Source organism: Lepisma saccharinum, chromosome 2 (genome assembly GCF_977018435.1).
Source record: "Lepisma saccharinum chromosome 2, izLepSacc3.1, whole genome shotgun sequence".
In the NCBI taxonomy this organism is placed as follows: domain Eukaryota; kingdom Metazoa; phylum Arthropoda; class Insecta; order Zygentoma; family Lepismatidae; genus Lepisma; species Lepisma saccharinum.
In genome coordinates, this window is record NC_139230.1 from 177,511,984 (window position 1) to 177,533,309 (window position 21,326).

General features: G+C 39.1%; 1 protein-coding gene across 4 annotated transcripts in view; it reads right to left on the reverse strand.

Annotated features, from left to right (window-relative positions):
* The window catches only part of LOC145984202 (sialate:O-sulfotransferase 2-like), an 84,388-nt gene that overhangs the window by 36,014 nt on the left and 27,048 nt on the right, over nucleotides 1–21,326 (reverse strand). For 3 of the 4 annotated variants that reach the window (XR_014441285.1, XM_083117729.1, XM_083117731.1), the window contains exons 3-4: nucleotides 14,957–15,069; nucleotides 5,252–5,485 (exon numbers count right to left, since the gene is read on the reverse strand). Coding sequence is in view for 3 of the 4 variants with exons in the window: in XM_083117729.1 (XP_082973855.1) it covers nucleotides 5,252–5,485; nucleotides 14,957–15,069 (347 nt within the window). In the remaining variant the exon portion in view is untranslated. The remainder of the gene's footprint in view (nucleotides 1–5,251; nucleotides 5,486–14,956; nucleotides 15,070–21,326) is intronic. The other variant, XM_083117730.1, reaches the window with a different exon arrangement.

Here is a 21,326-nt window from a genome sequence, read left to right on the forward strand (position 1 = left end):
CTCCTCTTATACATTGCTCCATAAACAAGTACATATCTTGATCTTGGATCAGATCCAATTGCATTTTAGTGTTCAAAAACATTGAAGACCATGCTAGGCCCGGAGCACTGTAAAAATATATTGGATCCAGCTTATAATTTTGCATGGAAGATTTTCTGAATGCCTGCAGTATATCAGCTAAGAGGGTCACATCAAGTTTTAAATAGGCCTTGTGATAATCACCAAATGTCTGGCATTTTAAATTGTTCCACATCAACTGGGCATGGTGATAATCATCATCAGTGATTCCAGATGCTCTGATTTTGCTGTAAAACTGTTGTTTTGGTGGCAGAGAACACTCATCAAATTTAGAAAAATCTGTAACATAATCATATGGATATACACCCTTTCGCCTAATTAATTTCAGGTCCTGATTTGGAAACAAAGCACATGTAATTTTGAATTGATCATCAGATAATTGAGTGGCCACTGTAGCCAGGCTAGCCGATAAAATTCTGTATGAATCAAGAAATCTTAAGTGAATAGGAACACCATTAACTTTAATTATTTTGCTAATGGCAATATATTTCTCATTATTTTCAGCTAAAATATTTAAATTCTGCTTGTCAAACCCCTCGTACCTGATCAAATGATGAAAATCATAATTGGATGCACCATGGCAAAATATAGGGACAAATTTTGGTCTCTGGATCTTAATATTACAGCTATTACACAGGGCCATTAAGAATTTACCATCTGTATGAGAATGGTGTTTCACCTTGATATTTGCATCTGAAAATTCAGAATCACATACCGGGCATTTTTCTGCATTGTTGAAATCTTCAATCTGATCCTCTGTTAAAGGCAACATGGGCTTTGATTTTAATAAGATATTAGATGCTATGTCATGGCACTCATTTTCTATTCTATGTGCAAATTCTTTGATGGCATCTGCTCCCATGTATAAATCTTCTTTACTAACAACCCCATCCTGTACAACAACATAATAAAAACTAGAAGGTTCATGTAGCTGATATGGTGTAATTGAAGATTCCTCAGGGTCTGGATTGCAGAATGCAAGGGGTTTGAGGTTTGATTCAAAATCACAGACTATATATGCTGGGTGTTCCAACAAGGCTTCAAACTTTTTGAATTTTGCATTTTCACTTGGCATTGGCATATGAACAGGTTTATGGTTGCCACAGTATTTCAGATGCTCAATTAACTTGTTTTTAGCAATTTCTGCATTTTTTCACGAACCCCATTCACCATTTTTCTACCATCAAATAGAGACAAACATCTTCTGCACAACTTGAATATTGTATTGGATTTGTCTAGTTGTGTTCTGACTAAAGCTTCAAGATTTTGTATCAGAGTGTAATGATATGTGCCATCCCCTTTAATTAAGAGCAGATCAATCGGAATTGCAGATTCATCATCAAGTGTACTGATTCTGAGAGGATCTATCAAGCAATTGTCACGGCCAGTGGAACAAATAAATACATTAATAGATAATTGTTTGCCATTGATATGCCTGGCCTTTTTTTCAAATTTATCAATATTCTGAACAGACATTGGATATTCTAAACCCTCCATTGCATCGTCAAAAATATGTTCATGTTGTTTGTAATAATTTATTCTCTGAGGATTCCTTAAAACTGGAAACAAAGCAGCTAAAATACACCACAAAAAGCATTTCTCATCATTATTTTCTATATTAACCACGGCTGTTTTGTTTTTAATATTGGCAGGTAATGGCACATAAGTGGAACCTTGTAATGGGCTGAATTCAGAAATATTAATATATAACTTGTGTGGAGAACCGCATAGGCTCCATCCAGACTCTTTTGCTGCAAATTCAGAGTGTTTAATATTCAATTGATCCATCAAACTGCTTATTATTCTGTCTGAATTTGCATTTGAATATACAGGTACAGTTTCTGTTATGTGGGGCTGTGTAAATTTTGTGCCATTTGGCTTCTTATATTGTGTAAACAATTTGAGGGACAGCTTATAAGAGCCATTTTGTGCATTTAGAATTGCCTGCACATCTGGATTTATACTGTTCAAAAAATTCTTAATGTCACATTTTGGCTCTGATACAAAACGGTGATCCCTTAATTGGCCGTTAAAACTGCTATGGATAGGTGGTGCATAGCGTGGCTGCTTTGCTGCTCTAGCATTAACAGGTGCTTCATGCTTCCTTTCCAGACCAGATGTAGATGGTTGTGGGGGCAATGTTGATGACTGTGCAGAGCAAGTACCTTTATGTTTATAAGTGAAGTATTCCATGCTATATTTTCTATGGCATTTAGGGCAAATTTTTGTGGGAGTTCTGCATTTGTCTGGATTACAATTCCTTTGATGCTTAGCCCAATTGGGGCTAGATATATTCTTTTTGCATTGATTACAATATTTTTGATTTGGCATTTTTGTTGTTGTTTATTATATACAATTTCTTGGGATTCAAATCAAAATTCTATGTTTAATAAAAAAATATCAGTTGGGTTCAGCAGTGTGATTTAAATACTTATTGTGTGTGTGTGTGTGTGTATGTGTGTTAATATTTTTGGCTTTGGTATTTATATAAAATTTCTTGGGGTTCAAATCAAAACTCTATACTTAATAAACCTATGACAGGTTGTCAAAAATTCTGTATATTAAATCAAATAGATTTGTAATTCAATTTATACAAATCTGCAATATTTTTGTGTTTAAAAAATATGAGCAGCACTGCAACAACACACCCTTACTCTTCAACAACTCTCACAATACTGGCTGATATGCAATGCAAAATCTCTTTATATACCCTAAGCACGGCCCGCATTGAAAATATCTGAAACAATAAGCCAATCAGAATATAACACATCATCACTTTATGTCATAACCAACCAATCAGAAAACAACACATGCCTAAAGCATAATATTGGGTAATAATTTGTTGCAAAACATGATGCAATATAAATAAACCAGAAATAGGCCACAAGTGGACCGGAAGTAAATATGTGTGGGTGGGTGTGGGTGTGTGTGGGTGTGTAAGGGGTGGGTGTGGGTGGGTGTAGGTGTGTATGTGGGTGGGTGTGGGTGGGTGTGGGTGTGTGTGTGGGTGGGTGTGGTCAAGGTCAAGGTCAAGGTCATCTCAAGGTCAAGGTCAAGGTCAAAACAATCGAAAAAATAATCGAAAAAATGGTCAAGGTCAAGGTCAAGGTCATCTCAAGGTCAGTGTGTGTGTGTGTGTGTGTGTGTGTGGGTGGGTGGGTGGGTGTGGGTGTATCTTGGCGTAGTTTTAGGTGTGGGCAAAAAAAATATCAAGAGGGGCATATTTTTGACAGGTTTATGGACAACAATCTGACAGAAGTGCCTTTTGTAAGTGTAGACAAATCAATCTGAGGGGGGTCATACTTTCTCAGGAACTTCCCGAGGGTATTTTTACAAAAATCTTGGATTAGACGGGGTTCCACACTTGAGCAAAAAGCTCATATGGGCATGTTGAGCAAGTTTTAAGTGTAGGCAAATCTGCCTGAGGGGGGTTCATACTTTCTCGAAATGGTAGTAGTATCAATTACACTACTTGTCATCGATAGCTTTCTATATCTCAATGTACTGCATATTAATCTAGAGAACATTATGCTTCCGTGAACTGAGTAGGAACACACACGCACACGACGTTACCACTATGCCACCGAGGAGGCTCATATATATATGTGTGTGTCACACACATACACACACACAAATTGACCTACCCTATGACCCAGTGGTAACGCCGACGTCTTGAACTCAAGGGGTCCCGGGTTTGATCCCAGTGGCGACACATCGCACTATGGTTTCCATCCCATTTTAAAATGGTTCCAGTCCCGATTAGTCTATCTGCACATATATAATAATATAATAACCGGTGGTGTAACAGCGTGTAAGGGCCAGTACCTACCTACCGACTGCCGGTCATCAACCGGTTACGGGGTGACGTGTGGTCAGCACGACGAACCCCAGTCGTTATTGTAGGTTTTTTACGATCAGGTGACGCTACTCATTCGTAGCTCCCCAATGTCCTCGCCGGTCCCATACACAGGCCGAAATCTCAGGAAAAGTTGTTACCATGCCCGTAGCCAGGCAGGGGCCAGGGGGGCTTAGCCATTCTTGTCAATGCCGTCAGCCCCTTGACATTAGTTAAAACTATTTTATGTAATTTATTTGCAGTGAAGGGTGGAATTGTAAACAGCAGATTTGCTCACAACTTGATGAAGGGTAAATTTACAGAACATGAACAGGAGCTATTTCATTCGTTCATCTTGTTTATGAGCCAAAGTCTAAGTAGCGAAGATTTAGAAGATTCTCTAGACTTTGGAAAGTTCTTTCATAGGGGAGCTTCTTTATCTGTATCTTCGCTGCCCCTGTTGCGGCCTCCCGTTTAGACAGAAATCTGTGACTTTGACGTCATTATCCATATTCCTTCCACATATGAGTCAAAGGTCAACAACTCCCAAATTTTGTGAACGAAGGTTTTTTTTTACTGCTTTGGCATGGGGTAGAATATATGGTATGCACTATGTTGCATATTGTGCATTTTTCCTTGGATGATATAAATATCTGTATCATCAAAAGTAGTATGTAGTGTGTAGTAAGGGATGATGTCAGTAGCAGTCAATTAAAGGGCTTTTCTACTGTTACCGCGACCGATCCTGTTCTGGCAAGGGAAGCGGAGAAGCGACCAATCCAGCACGGTAAGAAATGCAGCAGCTAGTAGAATGAGATTCACGTAGTACTTCTTCCCGCCGCGTCGTAACTTTCAGCACCACCGCTGTTGTCTGGTTCCCTTGCCAGAACTAGGACCGGCCGCCGTAAGAGTAGAAAAGACCTATAACAGTTCAAGAGATGTTTTAGAAGATATAGAAACAACGGCAGTATTTGTATGATATTTCAACATTTTATATTTCATATTAACTTTATGACCCAGCCACACACACACAAACATACATAATTTACCTTAATTTAATGCTGTTAAACTTGGGAAAATGGACTTGGTTTTCAAAGCCCCTGCCCCCTAAAAATTCGTGACCCTCCGGGAGATCAATTCTAGCTATGGGCCTGGTTGTTACGCTTCCCCCAAGAGACTCGAACCAGCGAGCGTCTTGTAGCAGGAGCCCAAAGTTTGCGCTTAGACCTCACGGCTACGGTGCGGAGCCTATCTGAGCATATAGTATACTTAAACGTTTTCATGAAGACATAAGGTTATATCACATGCACATTACAGACACACACACACTTCTGTTACCTTTGCTTATAATCTGCCTGTCTGTATAAACGCTTCCAGTGAAAACGCCGGATGCCGTCTCCAACAGGTAACGAACCCAGGTATTTCCACTCCCCGGAAAAGAGACCAGCGCCGTCATAGGAAGTGACTTTCGTTTGGCAAAGTGAATATGGAATCGGCGGCAGCTTTCAGAGTTTGGCCACGGGACGAAGGTTTTCCTGCTCTCGTCAACCAGCACGCTTCCACCTGCAACAACTGCAATATTAGCAATTAACAATTAGATTTGCTATTAAAAATTGTGGATGCATCAGCTCTTGGGATACATGCACGATCAGTTAATTTGGGAACAAGTCTCTGTAACAGTGTGTTGAACATGTGTTACGCAATATATCATCTTACAGAGACCAAATATCTGTAAATCCTTATGAATATGTGAAAGAGAACAAAAAGTTATCACGCGAGGATAACACACTATACCGACTGTAGTTTGAAATTCCCTACCCTCGTTAAGCTCTATAATTCAGGTTCCAGCCTGAATTACAAGGAAAATACTATGTTGACAGCGGTGTTCTTTCTCAAAAGTAATCAAGCAATTAATAATATAAAATAATATTAGTACTGAAAAACCAAGGCATGGAAAGAATGTGAATTACGTTTTTCTTCAGAGGTGATACTGTAAAGAAAAATGAAGAATGAATAATCGGCTGACTTAAGCTACAGCTCCTTGAATAACGTAGTGTGGAAAACGACCCAAGAAACTGGTTCCCCAGACGGATGAGAAACATAGATGGCAGTGCGATCAATGTCGGTGCAATTTTCTTATGAAAGTAATGCGGATTTGTTAATTTTTGGAATATATTATGTAGATTTGTTTGTCTTGAAAGGCGGTACGTGAATTGATGGAAACAGTTATATTTGTGGAGTGATTTGCAGTCACGAAACGGCATCAATTTGGAAAGAAAAGTAAAATAAAATTAATAAATAAATAGCATGCGTAACACAAGAAGAAACATCGCAATGTGATTCCGGATGTCAGGTGTTGGATTGTGTACTAGAGTTTTATTTTTCTATGCTATTAGAATATAAATAGTATCCTGAGAGATATTTCATACCGAGGCGACAAACCACAAATATCGCTTGCAAGCGAGCAGTCGAAAATCAATGCAGCCTTTCGAACCGTAGGGACACAAGCTCTGACTGCACCGTTTCCTCAAGGAGATTTTAGACCAAAGCGACACGCGACAAACGATACGAGGATTTCACACCAAAGCGGCACGGGTCCTTCGGTCAAAGGCAACTTTCATACCGAAGCGACACATGTTGCTTGGAAAGGAGCCAACGAAGAGCAACATTTCACATCGTAGCGGCATGACGGGAAGCACAGGCCAGCGTTCGGTTGGTGAAATCCTCAAGCGATAAGTGTCGCGTGCCGCTTGTCGCTTTGGTGCGCAATCTCACTAAAGCAAGACACTCATTGCATCGCGTATGCGAGAACAACAAACCACGGCAACATGTTGCAAGCTATTGTGGAAATGTCCCAGTTTGAGCGACGCAGAAGCGACAAAGCGACACGTGTGGCTTATCGTGTCGCCTAGATCTGTTGTTGCAATGTGCGGTTTATAGTGTCGCCTATCTGTTGTTCGCAAGCAACGCTTGCTAATAGACTGAAGGCACCATGTCGCTTGTCACTTAGTTGGGAACTCCCCCTGTAGAGCGTCGCTTCGGTCTGAGCACCCTTCCTTTAAGGAGCTTTCCGACCGAAGTAACAAGTAGCACGCGAATACGCCATATGAACGTGTCGTTTGCTGTTTGGACCCTCATGTGCAATGAATGCTATTTTACAGTCTGGAAGTGTGTGTCACTAGTGAGACAGTGGAACATCCCGTGTCGCTTGTCCCATTGGTTTGAAAGTTGCCTTACACTCATGTCGATGGCACTAAGAAAGTTTTGTGGGGTTCCCTTGTCGTTTTATGCAATCATCATTATCATCATCGCCGCGATTAGTTTAAAGCGGAAGAAAAGAGACAGTAAATATCAAAAATACAAATGCTTCAGTGTGTATATTTTTAAAAGAAATGATGATGATGATGATAATAATAATGAACCTAATTCATACACAAAAATTTAGTTGCCAAGAGCATTAAACCCGTATTTTTTCTCCCGTATTATTAACGAAAGTATGACTATAACAGGACGTGGTCGACTGTCTAGAATATTCGTTAATATCTTCGCGACCACTGTACCAAATATCATAGCAATTATCACATCCATAGAAATGCTTCATGTAAAAGAATCAGACGTTGCAGCGAAAACTCCATTTACTTCCATTATAAGCAGTCGAATACCAAGCACTGGGTTCAACATCAGCGCCTCTAGCAGATCATTTTCGAGTGGAACCAGCCAGAGCGCGCAGAACCGTGCGCGTTTTCCACACTACGTTATTCAAGGCGCTGTACTTAAGCGATGAAAACACGTTTATAAAAATGCACAGTAAATTGAAATAATATCGAAACGGTATTTTTAAGATGTTATTTCGTTATAAATGTACATTATAAAGTCAATCATTTCATCATCATATAATCTATTTCTTTGGAAATATCAGTCTTATGCCAAAAATTTGGAAAAAATTGGGTTCATTCATATTTTCACATGACAAACATGTTCTCTTTTTCCGACTTCCGTGACGGAGTGGTTTGCACAGCGCAGTACGACGCCAGGGATTTCGGGTTCGAATCTCGGCCTGGTCATGGGCGGATTTTGTGAGTCTTTTATCCTCATCCTTGCGATTAGTGTAAAGTGGCATAAAAACGAAGTAAAATAAACCAAATCAAATCAAGTGTTTTCTTTCTTTCTGTAGCGGTTATTTTACGCCGATTTTCTACCTTTTGGCTTAAACGCAAATTTGAGGATGAATGGCGAACACACCGATATATCCATACCTTACCTAGAGTTCGAACCTGGAGCCTCTGCATTCGTAGCTTGTTACCCTGACCACTCTGCCACGGGAGTCAGCGACATACCAACTGTGTTTGTGTGTGTGTGTACATAGATTACGTGACATTTTTTAAAAAACAATTTATTAGTTCTTGCTACATATTCGGGTGGGATCCCAAATGGGTAATATTTAAGGATATTTTCTGTCATTTCACAGAGACTATAATCTTATTCGATTCCTTTTCCTTTCAAATAGTTGGCCTTGAATATTTCTTCCGTGTGTACCAAACAGCAAAATAAACAACCATAGAGTTCCACTGTGATTACCTCGTGATAGGAAATTAGGATAAGAATAATGCTGTAATCTTGTAAAAATCTATAGCACACGGACCCCCATCGGAGCTCATCAGTCAACTGAAGTGTAAATCAATACAAGGAAGACCACAGATTTGCCAGATACAGAAACACGGGCTACAAATAACGTGTGCTCGAATTTATCATGCTGGAATAAATAAGTAATAAAAAAAACTTATGAGGAGATCCATTTTTCTTCATTTGGCGATATAGCACACTCCTTTGTCTTTGGTATATCCCATTTGTGTCAAGATATTGACAAATTTACACAGACAGCAGCAAAGAACCTACTGCAGTAGTGAGTAAGCAACACCCTTGGATAATGAGAACATCGCGTGCAGAACGCGACCGCTCATTAATTGTAGTCCCAATTTAGAAACGTCATTTGTTCGAGACGGCAATTCTTTGCAAATGGACCACGAACTGTGTGTATTGAAGAGAAAAGCTCTTTCCAATTCTGTGTGCAAATATCTTTTCCACCGAGACAGTGAAAGCTAACACAAGTTATGATTTTGTAGTGTAATGCATGAATTTCCGAATGAGCTTACCACTATATGACGTTGCAGAAGAGGCTCCTCTCACGTGCTTGTTTCATTCTTATGAGCATTCATGTGCACGCGTCTGCTCAACCTTCACTTGACGTTAGCGAGGAAGTTCTTTCCACACGCCACTTACCGTCTTTCTGCGCTTGCGTAAGAGGCCACAGCGCGTACACTCTGTCTCGGGAATCTGTGAAGCAAGGCCGCGCATGACGGTAGAGAAGGGGAGAAACCAAACAAAGCAGTGCGCGCTGTTGCAAACGGCTGGTAGCTATAGCCACGTTTTCCCCTCCATGCACTTACTTCCCCTCTCACGCGTTCATTGGTCGAGCCCTCTCTAGTCCTACATGCGCAGAGGATTTATTTTCGTTTCCTTGCTCAAGAGATCCAGGGACAGAGTGTAGCCTTCCAAATCAGCCATATCTATATGCTGATTGACTCATATAAATTACCATTTGATTAACTTGCGCAAAAGCGAATTGACGATTGCATAGTTGACACTAGAAGCGATTCCTTCCTTGAATTACGACACGATATGAGAGGGGAAAAGTTTTGTTTGATCGCAAGAATCACACAATAAGAGGAAAGCTGAATGTAAGAGTGTATTTTTGCATTAAGAAAACTTGTAGATATTTTATGCTTTAAGTAAATAATAAAAATAATGTTAATGCTCATTGATTATTAAATATGTTACTTGCAGATGGGATTTCGTTCACCAGATTTTTTTTACATCTTAGTGCTCATATCCTCCGCCTCGACTTCAAGCTCATTTTGAAATGTTCACGAACTCGACAATATTTCAGTTGATTTCCAAGGTTGAAAGACAAGGTCAATAGGAATTTTGAAGGTCGAGAAGTGAGCTTTCACAAAGAGGAAGGGCTCCATGCCAATAAATTTTAAAAGGGCAGCGCGGTCTAATGTGTGAGGTCGAGCCCATTCCCAAAATCTGTCCTCAGCTCAGGGGTGAAACATTTTCTGTAGTAAATCACAAAGCTTAGATTTTTCATCGCTGTTATACCACCCCAGGTTAAACGAGACGATGAGGAAAACGAAGAGGTCAGTGTTTTATTTTTTCTTATTGAGGTTTTACTCGTTAGCCTATGACTACGAGACCAGTACTTGCGAGATCGAAACTTAGGTTTATTCTATGCTTACTGGGTGCTGTAAGGCACATGAGGCACCGGCGTGTGAAAGTAGGGCTCCAAACACTCTCGATCTCTGCCATATTGGACATAATAGATGAGATGCTGGGTGAACGCAGTAAAGGAACAGCAACGGAAATTATGCACCCGGGAATCGAACCCAGGTCTCCTGTTTGATGGAAAGACGCTGAAGGAACTACACCATAGCGGGTAAGATCTAAGATTTGTGACTGTTCTTTAACCCCTTTCGTTGCCATTTTCATCATAATATGTACTCAAATGTTGTGCTGTTCACGTGGTGTAATCACAGTTATATCTTACCACAAAATATCATATTCAGCAACAATCAACGATAAACAACATTAGTATTCAGTTAGTAGTAAAAACTCAAGTAGACGCTTTTCGTGGTTTATCGTACTAGCTACGCAGTGAAAGAAATTATTTTCTTTTATTGTTGTTAGGAGTGCATTAAGCAGAGATTTCTTGCGCTCGTCACATTTTATTTGTGAAGTTAGAGCTATGTTTCTACATAAACTTATGCAGGAACATAGAAGACAATTTATTAGATTGTAACGCGTTTTGTACTTTTTCTACTTTTTAATGTTAACTTTACACAGGGAGACTAATTACAACGTACGTGTTAATTAAATTATTCCATTGTTGAAAATCCAGAATATCAATTATTTTGCACTCTGAGAGACCAAATTCTAAGTACAGAAAAATAGCCACAATTTAACAAAATATAATTTATTTCTAGCGGGGTATAAGGGGTGATTCTTCCACGTAGGACACCCAATTGTCAACCTCACTTCCACGTAACGAGGCTCTGGCGTCTGTGTTTAGTCCTTATGTGTGCTACTGAGTGCCCCTTTACAGCATCAGCTTTTAACCGAAGTCGGATTGTTTTAATATTTTAATTAACGACATTACAGGTAAGCTAAGGACCCTGTATAACATTGTAAGTACTGACGCATCCAAAATATTCAAATTCAAATTCAAATTTATTTCCAGCAGTGAATGAAACACGAAACAATTGACTTTTGAAAAGTCCAGTCATGTAATCAGGTTCGGATGTAGATTGAGGCACGAATATTCCTTCGTAATTCTTTTCTCATCTATCCCATCTTTTCATCATCCATTCTCAGTGTGGTGATTGAGATGGAGAGATGTAGAACACGACCTTTCCAGAATTAAGAGAAAACAAATATAAATCAGCTGGATTTTGGATCGCAAAATGTACGGTCGTAAATTATTTCTGGTAATGGCTTCATGTACGAATGTTGAACAAAGACAATTTTCTATTCTCTGCGTTATTACACTGTCCTCCGATTCAAATTTGAAATGAGGAATTGGATCGTTAGAAACACACCTTCCAAATCCATATTCTCACTTCCCCAAGGTTTTTGTTGAAGAAAACTTTTCACTTGGTTCCCCCCTACCCTCTTCATTAGCTCATTCATGTGCAAGATTGATGTGGAATTGCTCTTAGGGTCAGGTCTTGACATTTTATCGCTCCGCACTGCAGCATGCAAATCACCGCTGCTGCAGCCACTCCCTCAGTTAGGTCTTTACATCTCCCGGTTCCGGCCGCTCCACAATGGATCGCAGAAAGAACTATTTAGGTCAAGATCAAAGTATTTTCTACTGAGGATGTAACACAAGGCTAGATCAACACTGTAAAACATGCAAATAACATAATATTTACGAGATAACCATGGGGCTTGGAGGTACTTGGAGGTACTTGGGGGAGGAAGTATTTTTTCATTCAAGTTTGGTGATTTTCGGGAATTTTTGGTTTAAATCTCTCCAACTGTGCAGACCAGTGACACATGTATGAAAATGTTTCAGTTGGATTTGAACCTGAAACCACCTTGAACTGAAAAATGTGGGTGTGGGTCGTGTTTCTTTCTTTCTAAATGAAGTAGTAGTATTTAAATGCAGTTGATCATCTCAGTTCTCAGCAGGTGTCAATTTATTATGACCAATTTCATGGCTAATAGCCTACTTGTATGTTCTTGCAACTCTTGCACATTCATGAATTGTAATTCCATTTAACCGAATTCCTTAACTGGACTCAAAAGTGTTCAGCTTCCACAGAAAACAAGTACGCCTTCTTTACTGATTTTTCACTAGTGTTGCCCACGGGACGAGACGGGACAGGCTTTTAAAAATTCGAGACGAGACGAGATTGATCATGTGTCCCGAGACAAACGAATATTTTCGAGACGAGACAGCATTTCAGAGCATTTCCACGAGACGAGACAGGCGAAAGTCTCGTCTCGTGGGCAACACTATTTTTCACATTTCAACTTCAGTTGTAGTCGAAGGGGTGGGATATTCTATGGAATATTCTCTTTCCCACATACCTTTGTAAATTCTCATTTTCAACGGAAAGCTCTGGGCCTCCCCGATGGCGCAATGGTAGCGTTGTAGCCTTGTACGCAAGGGGTCCCGGGTTCGATACCCGGTAGAGTCACTTAGTGGTTCGGATCCAACTTTAAACTGTAGGTCCAGTCCCGATTAGCCTTACTGTGCATAAAGTGGACTTAAAACCAATTGAAATTCAGATTAGTTGGCCGACTTTCGATGTCGACCCACAAGTCTATGGGTTCGAATCCCGGCCTAGGCTTGGGTGTTCTTTGTGAGTGTTCCGTCATCAATTCCGACTTGTCATCCCTCATCGTCGAAGTTAGTCAAAAGTTGCAGAGAAGTGACGCTAAATAATAAAACTGCAAATTAACCGGGCAAAGAAGTTAATGCCTCTGAGAGTATATGCATATCGTTATTAATCGAGGAGAAAAGCGAGAGAGAAAGATTTGCAGCATTATGACTTAAATTTAAGGGCGAAAACGATATATCGGTGTAACAAATGAAGTTCGTGAAATTGTAAGTTATATTTATATAATTTATTGTTTTGGAAAGAAAAGGGCTATAATTTTTAATAAACAAACATGAAATACTGTTGCTATTGTAACGATAATTAAATAATTGGAATTGACTTCTAACACTTAAAAAATATAAAAATATGATAAATAAAATTTCTAAAGCCCACTCCCTCCCTCTCTGTCTTAACACTCCTTAGTATCTCATTTACAGTACTTCAACATCACTCGTCGAAACAGTTTACCAGCGTGAAAGTCACAGAGAATTCTTGCTCTATTAGAAGATTTTTTGAGGAAGGTTTTTTGCCGATAAGTGTTTGATAATTATGATCAGGAAAATGTATATATTGTATGCAGATCACAAATTTTGCCTAGCACCTGACAACTAATGTTGCATGTAGTCCTGATGAGAAGATTTAACTCAAAAACACTGCTTTGTAGGATATTAATGTGGTTTATTTGTTTGTTGGATTTACCGTGTATGCGAATTATTGTTGGCGCTCTTGCCTTGGTGTGAGCAGTATCGGTTTCGATCTTCGGTTGAAGCTCGAAAATGTCGATGTTCACCCAATGTGAGGATAATTGGGATGAAAGAAATAGCAATAGTTTCGAAAACCAGAAAACAGCGGCGATGGTACCAGTGGCGGCTGGCCAAGTGCAACAAGCGCAGATGTTTTCACCTAATTTTCAAATTAATATTGACATTTTTCATTTGCTTGTTAAATTAAACTATTTCCCAGCAGAACGCACACGATAATACTCAAATAATACGCCGCTCGGCGCTACGCACGTGAAGAGTTCGTCGTAGCATAAACAAACCAAGAGCAGACGCCGCCAGGTTGCGGAAGACTTTAGCCGGTTGTCATGGCAAAGGTGACGTCACCTAGCGTTGAAATTGAACGGGTGTCGCCATCTAGGTGCAGCAGTTCTCTCGTCGACAGAAAACATTGCATCCAGTGGTTGTGGCAAAATAGTTGCGTTCTCGCGAGATCTTGTTCCGCGTGTGTGTTTCGTGTTTCCTATCGTGTGTTGTGTTCATGGGTTGAGCTGTGGTTTGTACATTGAACCCAGTAAATGACTTAGTGTGTAATTTGTTGCAGACACCATTTTCCAGATGGACGGATGAAGACAAAAAAGACGTTTTAAATTGTGGGGGCCCACTGACACTTACTATTTGTTTTTCATTGCCTATAAATGTACTTCTTCACCTGTTATTTTAGGCACGAGCCGCTGCTGTGTACACACTGTGCTCACCAAGCATCGTTCAGTGAAAAGCTCCTTGGTAGTCTTTGGCCCTCAAAGGGCTCTTGTATAATCACGGACACTTCTGAGTTGTGACAATACTACTGACTTTCAATAGAATCGTTACAACCCAGGAGTGTCCGTGATTGTACCACGGAGTTATTATTGTTGGTTTCATAACGTAAGGATAGAGAACAGCACACTTTTATAAATGCAGAAAAATGATCAGCTAATATCGAAAGACACCTACCTAGGGTTTATTGTAACCATTCTTCAGAATCCTCACATAACTGTCATGTAAACCCAGAACTTCACGAGTGCATGGATTGATTGATTTAGTTTATTTCACTTCGCTTTATGTGCCACTTTTGGCTAATTTGCGAAGATGGGGATGAGTGATGACATGGTGAAATTGATGAATGGACACTCACAAACACCCATGCCCAGGTCGGGATTCGAACCCGTGACGCCTGGCGTCGTAGCGCGATGTGCTAACCACTCCGTCACGAGGGCCGGCACGAGTGCATGGAAGCAACTAATCGGAACATATCCCAATAGTCAACATGAGCATGCCTTCAAGTAGAAATAATCTGCCAGTGATCTTTCTTAGATTATGAAAGATTGAAAACCAACCTGATGGATAATTCTTCTTTGGAGCACGTGTGATAGAGGTCTGGAAACTGTTTTCGTGAACTACCATCTGAACAGCTTCTCCAATAAAGTGCCCATCTACTGTCTCGCGAATCCTAAAGGAGAAGAACATTACATTAATTATTGTGAAAACGTATTCGCACACAAACTAGTATTGAGATAAACCAATGATGAAGAAGGATGTAGCTTAATTTGCGAGGTGTTCTCTGCACTAATATATCTTCACTACTACATTCTCTTTATTATTTACATACTACATCTTTCGAAAAGGAAAGCACAACGCTTAAGAAAAGATGAATTGAATACTTCTCGTTCATTCTAACGTAAACAATTGGGTAACAAAACATACACGAATACAACAGACATTCAACAACGTTTAATGTTCACATATCGATAAGTTAATAAAGTACTTTTGGATTATGCGGGTTGGCAAACGAAGCGTAAATGTAATCTAAATTCGAGAAATTTAAAAATAAATGAAGTCCTGTTTGCATATTTAATCTACGTTTGTCATTTTGAAAATCCTAAATTGGAAAACCTGAAAGAATTATGTGAGAAAGTAAACAGAAGAAACTTATATTTTTGTATATATTTGAATGTGTGTGTGTATGTCAATAATTTGTTGTGGGGTGTAAGGGGTGTTTATGGTATTCGCTGAAGCACCCAAATGTTAACCTCACTTCCACGTAGTACGCCCTAGTAATCTGCACTTCTGCAGGTCAACGAGGCTCTGGTGTCTGGGCCACAACCAGTATCACACTCTATATAGGGCTGTGAGTTTTCTTGTGTTTTATCTTTGTATGTGCTGAGTGTCCATTCACGGCCTCCGCTCTGGAAAGAAGATTTTTAGTCCTCGGAGAGACGTTTTGATTGTAGTTGTGGTGAAGGGCTTGTCCCTGTATAATGTGATGGGTGCAAATAGCCTAAGTGCTGCCGAAACCCAGAAATTTCAGTTGAATCAATCAATAATTTGTTGTATTACAAATATTCCATTTCGCAGACCGTAAGGAATGGTAACGGACTGCTTTCTGCGTGCATATGGAAGGGTTCTAAACAAAGAAGGCGAAGTCGAACAATGCGTCTCCTTCTTGAGAAAGAAGCGTGGAATTGAGGAATCTCTCCCACCACCACTCTTAAAGAAGGCCGAAGTTCACGGGAACATTTTACTGCAGCTTGTTTAGCTGGAACAGATTGTGTTCGGTCGGTTTGTAGACGGTTCGTTGACAGTTAATTGATCTATCAGTCCCCGATCCTCAGACGGAGCTTCCGAAACAAAGATATCCTTCTTCTTCCGGCACTCGTTTCCTTCTACACCAAATAAATAAACTTACACACTACCGCAGGAAGGGGAGAGGGGTGTGTGTGCGTATGTATATACACAAATCAACGATCACATTCGACATGACTGAACATCCGTGACGCAACTAATTTTAAAACCTTCTCTACTCTGTATGTTTGTTTATGACATTCAACTGCACGCATAAATCAGTATGCAGTGTGTTTATTGTTATACTCAGCATTTAACCGAGCGTTTCTTATCGTATATTTCTTATATGTTGTACTTTATGGAATGTTCCCTTAGCTTTTTTTAAAAAAAAATTCTGCATAATAAGAGTTCTACATAAAGCATTTCATAAAAATGTCCTTAATTTACGTACATTTTTTCTTACACAAATTTCATAGATATTCTATATCGTCGCTAAACAGACGAAAGAGACATACCTCAATTTGAAGGTCCAAACGAATGTTGGGATCTTTAAAGAAGGCCACGGACGCTTTCTCCAACTTTCTTGCCCCTTCCTTTCCATCGTTCTCTCAACTCCCCGCCGCTGTTAACCTAATGGTACTAATAAACTTTGTTCATTAAATCAACCAGCCAATCACACATAAAACACACGCAATTTGAAACGTAACAAGTAATTATTCAAATTATAAAACTATACAATTTGATCCAGCATAACCTAATGACAGTTAATTCCAAGAGTAATTCCTTTTCGTGACTATATATTATCAGAGATTGCTGTACAAAATATTTTCTGCACGATGTCAAATGCAGTTTTCCTCAAATAGTTTTTTTGAACAATATTCGATGTATGTGTATCCTCTTATACGATGATATAATTTTCCTGAATATGCCATTCCTATACATAAAAGTTCTGTGAGTTTTCAGTATATTTCGCGTAAAACTACAGTGCTCCTGTGCATAGAGAGTACTAAATGAAAATTTCTACAGTACATGTTTGGTTTGACGACGTGTGACTTAGGATACGTTCAACATTTTAGCCTCCGGTTCGATTGCAGGTGTGGACAAATATTTCAGTGGTTCAAATCAAAAGGAAAATTTTAGTCAAATTCATATCAACCACAAATGCAGATTTTCTTTTCGCAGTAATTGGCAGAGTTTTCTTTAATAGTATAATATGTTCATCGGTTTCAAGTAGAATCGACAGAATTTTCCTCAATATTCGTGAGCAGATTATTGTTTTGAGAGAATCTTTTATGATATTATTTATGCTTTCTGCAGCTCTCGATATTTAGCGAAAGACAAATTTCAATTTCATCATGACATATCACTTTCATCGTTGTACTTGACAGAAACAGTTATGCCATAGAGCATTACCAATCACGTTTCAGTCGTAATATCAGGTACAAAGGGGGAGGCATTTACTGTCATGACAAAGTGTGTAGGAAATTTTGTTGTTGCAGCAACAGTTTCAGGGGATCTTTTGTCTCACTACAAAAGCAGCGGCACCCGGGCTCAAATGCCAAATAACTAATTTGGCTATTTTCTTCACGAGGTAGAATGCAGGAATTAATTACATGCGGATCCTGATTTATGCTTTCGAAGATTCCTTGTTTCAAGGTGGTGAGTCAGAATTTTATACGAAGTATATATGCATGCCAACAAGACAACATAATCTGAGAAAACGTGGCAGTTTAAATTTGAAACAAACTAGTGGAAAGAATACTTAATAATGCATCACTGGTTACTGGAACAAGTCATTATTATTCTAAGAATGTTCAACCCTCAGAATATAACGGTTGGATTAGAACTGTTATTAATAGTCATAGACCTCCTTTTGGAAATGCGGTGTGGATGGAATATTCAGTTGTGGAGCACCTGTGTCCAAGCTGAGTTTTCAAATCCACTACAAAACAGACGAAGCATGAAGTTAGACTTGTGCGTATGTGTTTTGCTTATTTCATTTGATTTTTTTTTATTTTGAATTAGTTTATTTTACTTCGCGTTTTGTGCCTCTTGGCTAATTTGCGAAGATGGGGATGAGTGATGAAATGATGAAATTGATGAATGGACATTCACAAACAAACAAGCCCGAGCGGGATTCGAACCCGGGACCCTTGGCGTCGCAGCGCGATATGCTAACCACTCGGCCACAGGGTCCGGCTTGCTTATTTCATGTCTTTCGTTATCTCCCCTGGTGAATGTCGACGTTGAGGATGAATGAAGAAAACATGAAATGGAGGAGCGAAGAAAAGTTAGTTTTTGGCAATTTCGCCTTTTTATTAACTTATTATTATTAAGGAGCGGATTTTTAGATAAAACATATTTTTGTGTTGCTTCGGAAGTTGGCCATACTCGGTAGAAATGCAGACCACATGGCTGCAATGTAATGTGCAGTCTTAATTTCACATAAAAATGCCCAATTATACCTTTAGCACATGAAACACATATTTCAATGGAAAGAGCAGAAAATGTACATATTTTAGACATTCCAGACAAACTAAAGTTTCCGAATTCTTTGGATAATATTTTGAAGTTAATGCATAAAATAAATGAAATACTTTGCAATACTCCAAGATTTACTGAAAGATGGATATTTATAAAACAATTTTGGGTTCTCTATCTGCAAATTTACGCTTTTGTATGTCGTAAAAACTAGAAACTTCCACACAACTGCTTTGTGAAATAATGAAGGGCGTTAGTGCAGTTGAAAGGAAACTGAACTCTCTACATCACAGATCACATGCAAGGTTGTTAGAAAAAAAAAAAAAAAATACCAAAAACTTTGTAAAGTTGCTCAGGTTCTGGAGAGTGAACGTGTAGGTGAAATTGATGGTGTAAATGTGCATGATATGATATCCCAGCTTCAAATATGCATGTCTGACTACGTATGAAGTGGAAAGGTCGTTTTTACAAGACATTATTCAGAGATAATCGCCGTAAATTTGCAATTGATAATTTGGAATCGTGCTTTGTAATCAACAGAATGAAACAAACAACTAACGTCCTGCTGTTACTGGTGATTGATTATCTCTTTATTTGTTTGACAGAATTTCCAATGAAAATATTTTTAACTTTTAGCCACACATTTTCACTGTTCTTAGAACATAAAAAAATAAATATTTTTCAGTTCTTTAGCACCTAAAATTCCGCTCCCTAATTATTATAATAGAGCACAAACTGTAATTGAACATGATACCATAGACGAATTCGTCTCTGTGATAATATCTACACTTCCATCTTCAACATCAGTGTAGATGATGTGATTAGCAGTGCGCTCCTGTAGGATTTACCTCCTAAGTATTATCACATCTAACAGGAGACTTCGGAGTGTGCACTTTAACTAAACACTTTAACACGGAGACCAACAGCTCAATACATACATGTGTAGATGTAAGCATGTATGTAGTTGTAAACATGTACGTCGCGAAGAATGGTTGAAAATTTCTAATCTTTTCAGCACCTTTGTTTGAGGTAAATACGTAAATGTCGTCTCGATGTCAAATACCGTTGAGTTCTTGATTTCTCCACCGTATAGGTTTTGGGTTCGAATCCCGTTCTATTGGTGAGCCCAACTTAAGAGTTCAGTATGGGGCTTATGGCAACAGTGTTGCCGCATGGTGCGCAGTAGAAGAAAGCTCCAGCGCGCAACGAGCGTCTGCTGTAGTACACGCCGCAACAAAAGTTAGTGGTCAACAGGGCTGTTCACTGCCAAACTTTTCCGCTAGAGGCGCCACCCCTGTTGTGTCCCTAAATAATTTCGTTCGTCATCTGGTTGCCCTAAGCTTTACATTGGAGCGCGATAGGATGGCTATTCAAACGATATTTTCAACGAAGGTAAGAATTTATCGTGTAAATCGATAACAAAAATTGTTTAGTAAACCTTTAGGATTATGTAGCAAGTCATAAAATTCTGAAAATTACATTCTCCTGAACCTAGGAATTAATATATTAAAGCGCAACGACAGGGTAGCTCAGACGGGCTAAATATAGTATATTTATGCACAAAGAGCACTAAACTTGACGTAATTTTGGTCGTCCCTAGCTGCCATGGGTCTATAATAAAAAAAATAGATTTTTACAATAGGCTTTTATGTTTCCCCTTGTTGCGACTTGCGAGTACGTATGTGCAATTCAACGGCGGGAGTAGTGTTGCTCACAGGACGGGACAAGCCTTTTGAAATTCGAGACGGGACGAGACGGAATGCCTTTCTCGTCTCGTTTTCGAGACGAGACACGAGACGGGACGGGACGGCTTTTGAAAAGTCTCGTCTCGTCTCGAATGTCTCGAAAAAATAAAAGCAAAATATTTAATCAGTTGCAAATTCTTGTTTGCTTGGAAAAAGGTATTTCAATTAGAAACGTTGATAAGCGCGTGTTAAGTCAAAAGAAGACTATTCTAGAGAGAGGAATGAATGAATGAATACCTAAACTTATTTTCTATACTCTTTCGAAACACAGCGTTACTCCCCAATTTTTTTAAAAAATATTCCAGGTTAATAACTTTATGTTACGATAGTACTCTAGATACTAATACAATTCTGAATAACATCAAGTAAAAGGGCAGGTAGAGAAGGTGGAAGGAGGGGCCTAAAGATCGTGGAGTATCTGAGTCCAAGATTTATCTTGTAAACATAGTCTCAGCTCTATAGGTTGGAAAGATAAACGGACCGACGGATAGGGTTTATTATTATTATTATTTAATTTTTACATCAAAGGGTGTACAGAAGTGAATGTTATTAGGAAGTAGGAAAAACATTGTGGGAAACATGGCAGTACAAATTGATAAGGAGTTGTTGGGAAAGTTATTAAGGAGTCCAAGATATTAGCAAAGACTAAGAGAAGGAGATAATTAGGGACAAATAATCTTGCATTATCCCACTCCGAACAGCTGAGAGCTAAAGAGGAGGAGAAAATACGGGTATTATGGAAAGAAGTAATTTGGTGATTTTAGTGTTTACAGGGAACCATGACAAGATTTTACCACGTGATTATTTGCACGGGTTGCGAAATTTTTAGAATGTTATTGAAATTTCGGAAATGTGTTTGTTGAGAAAATTCTTGTTGTTTCCCTCAAGCATTCTACAGGTGGTTGGATTCGATTTTTTA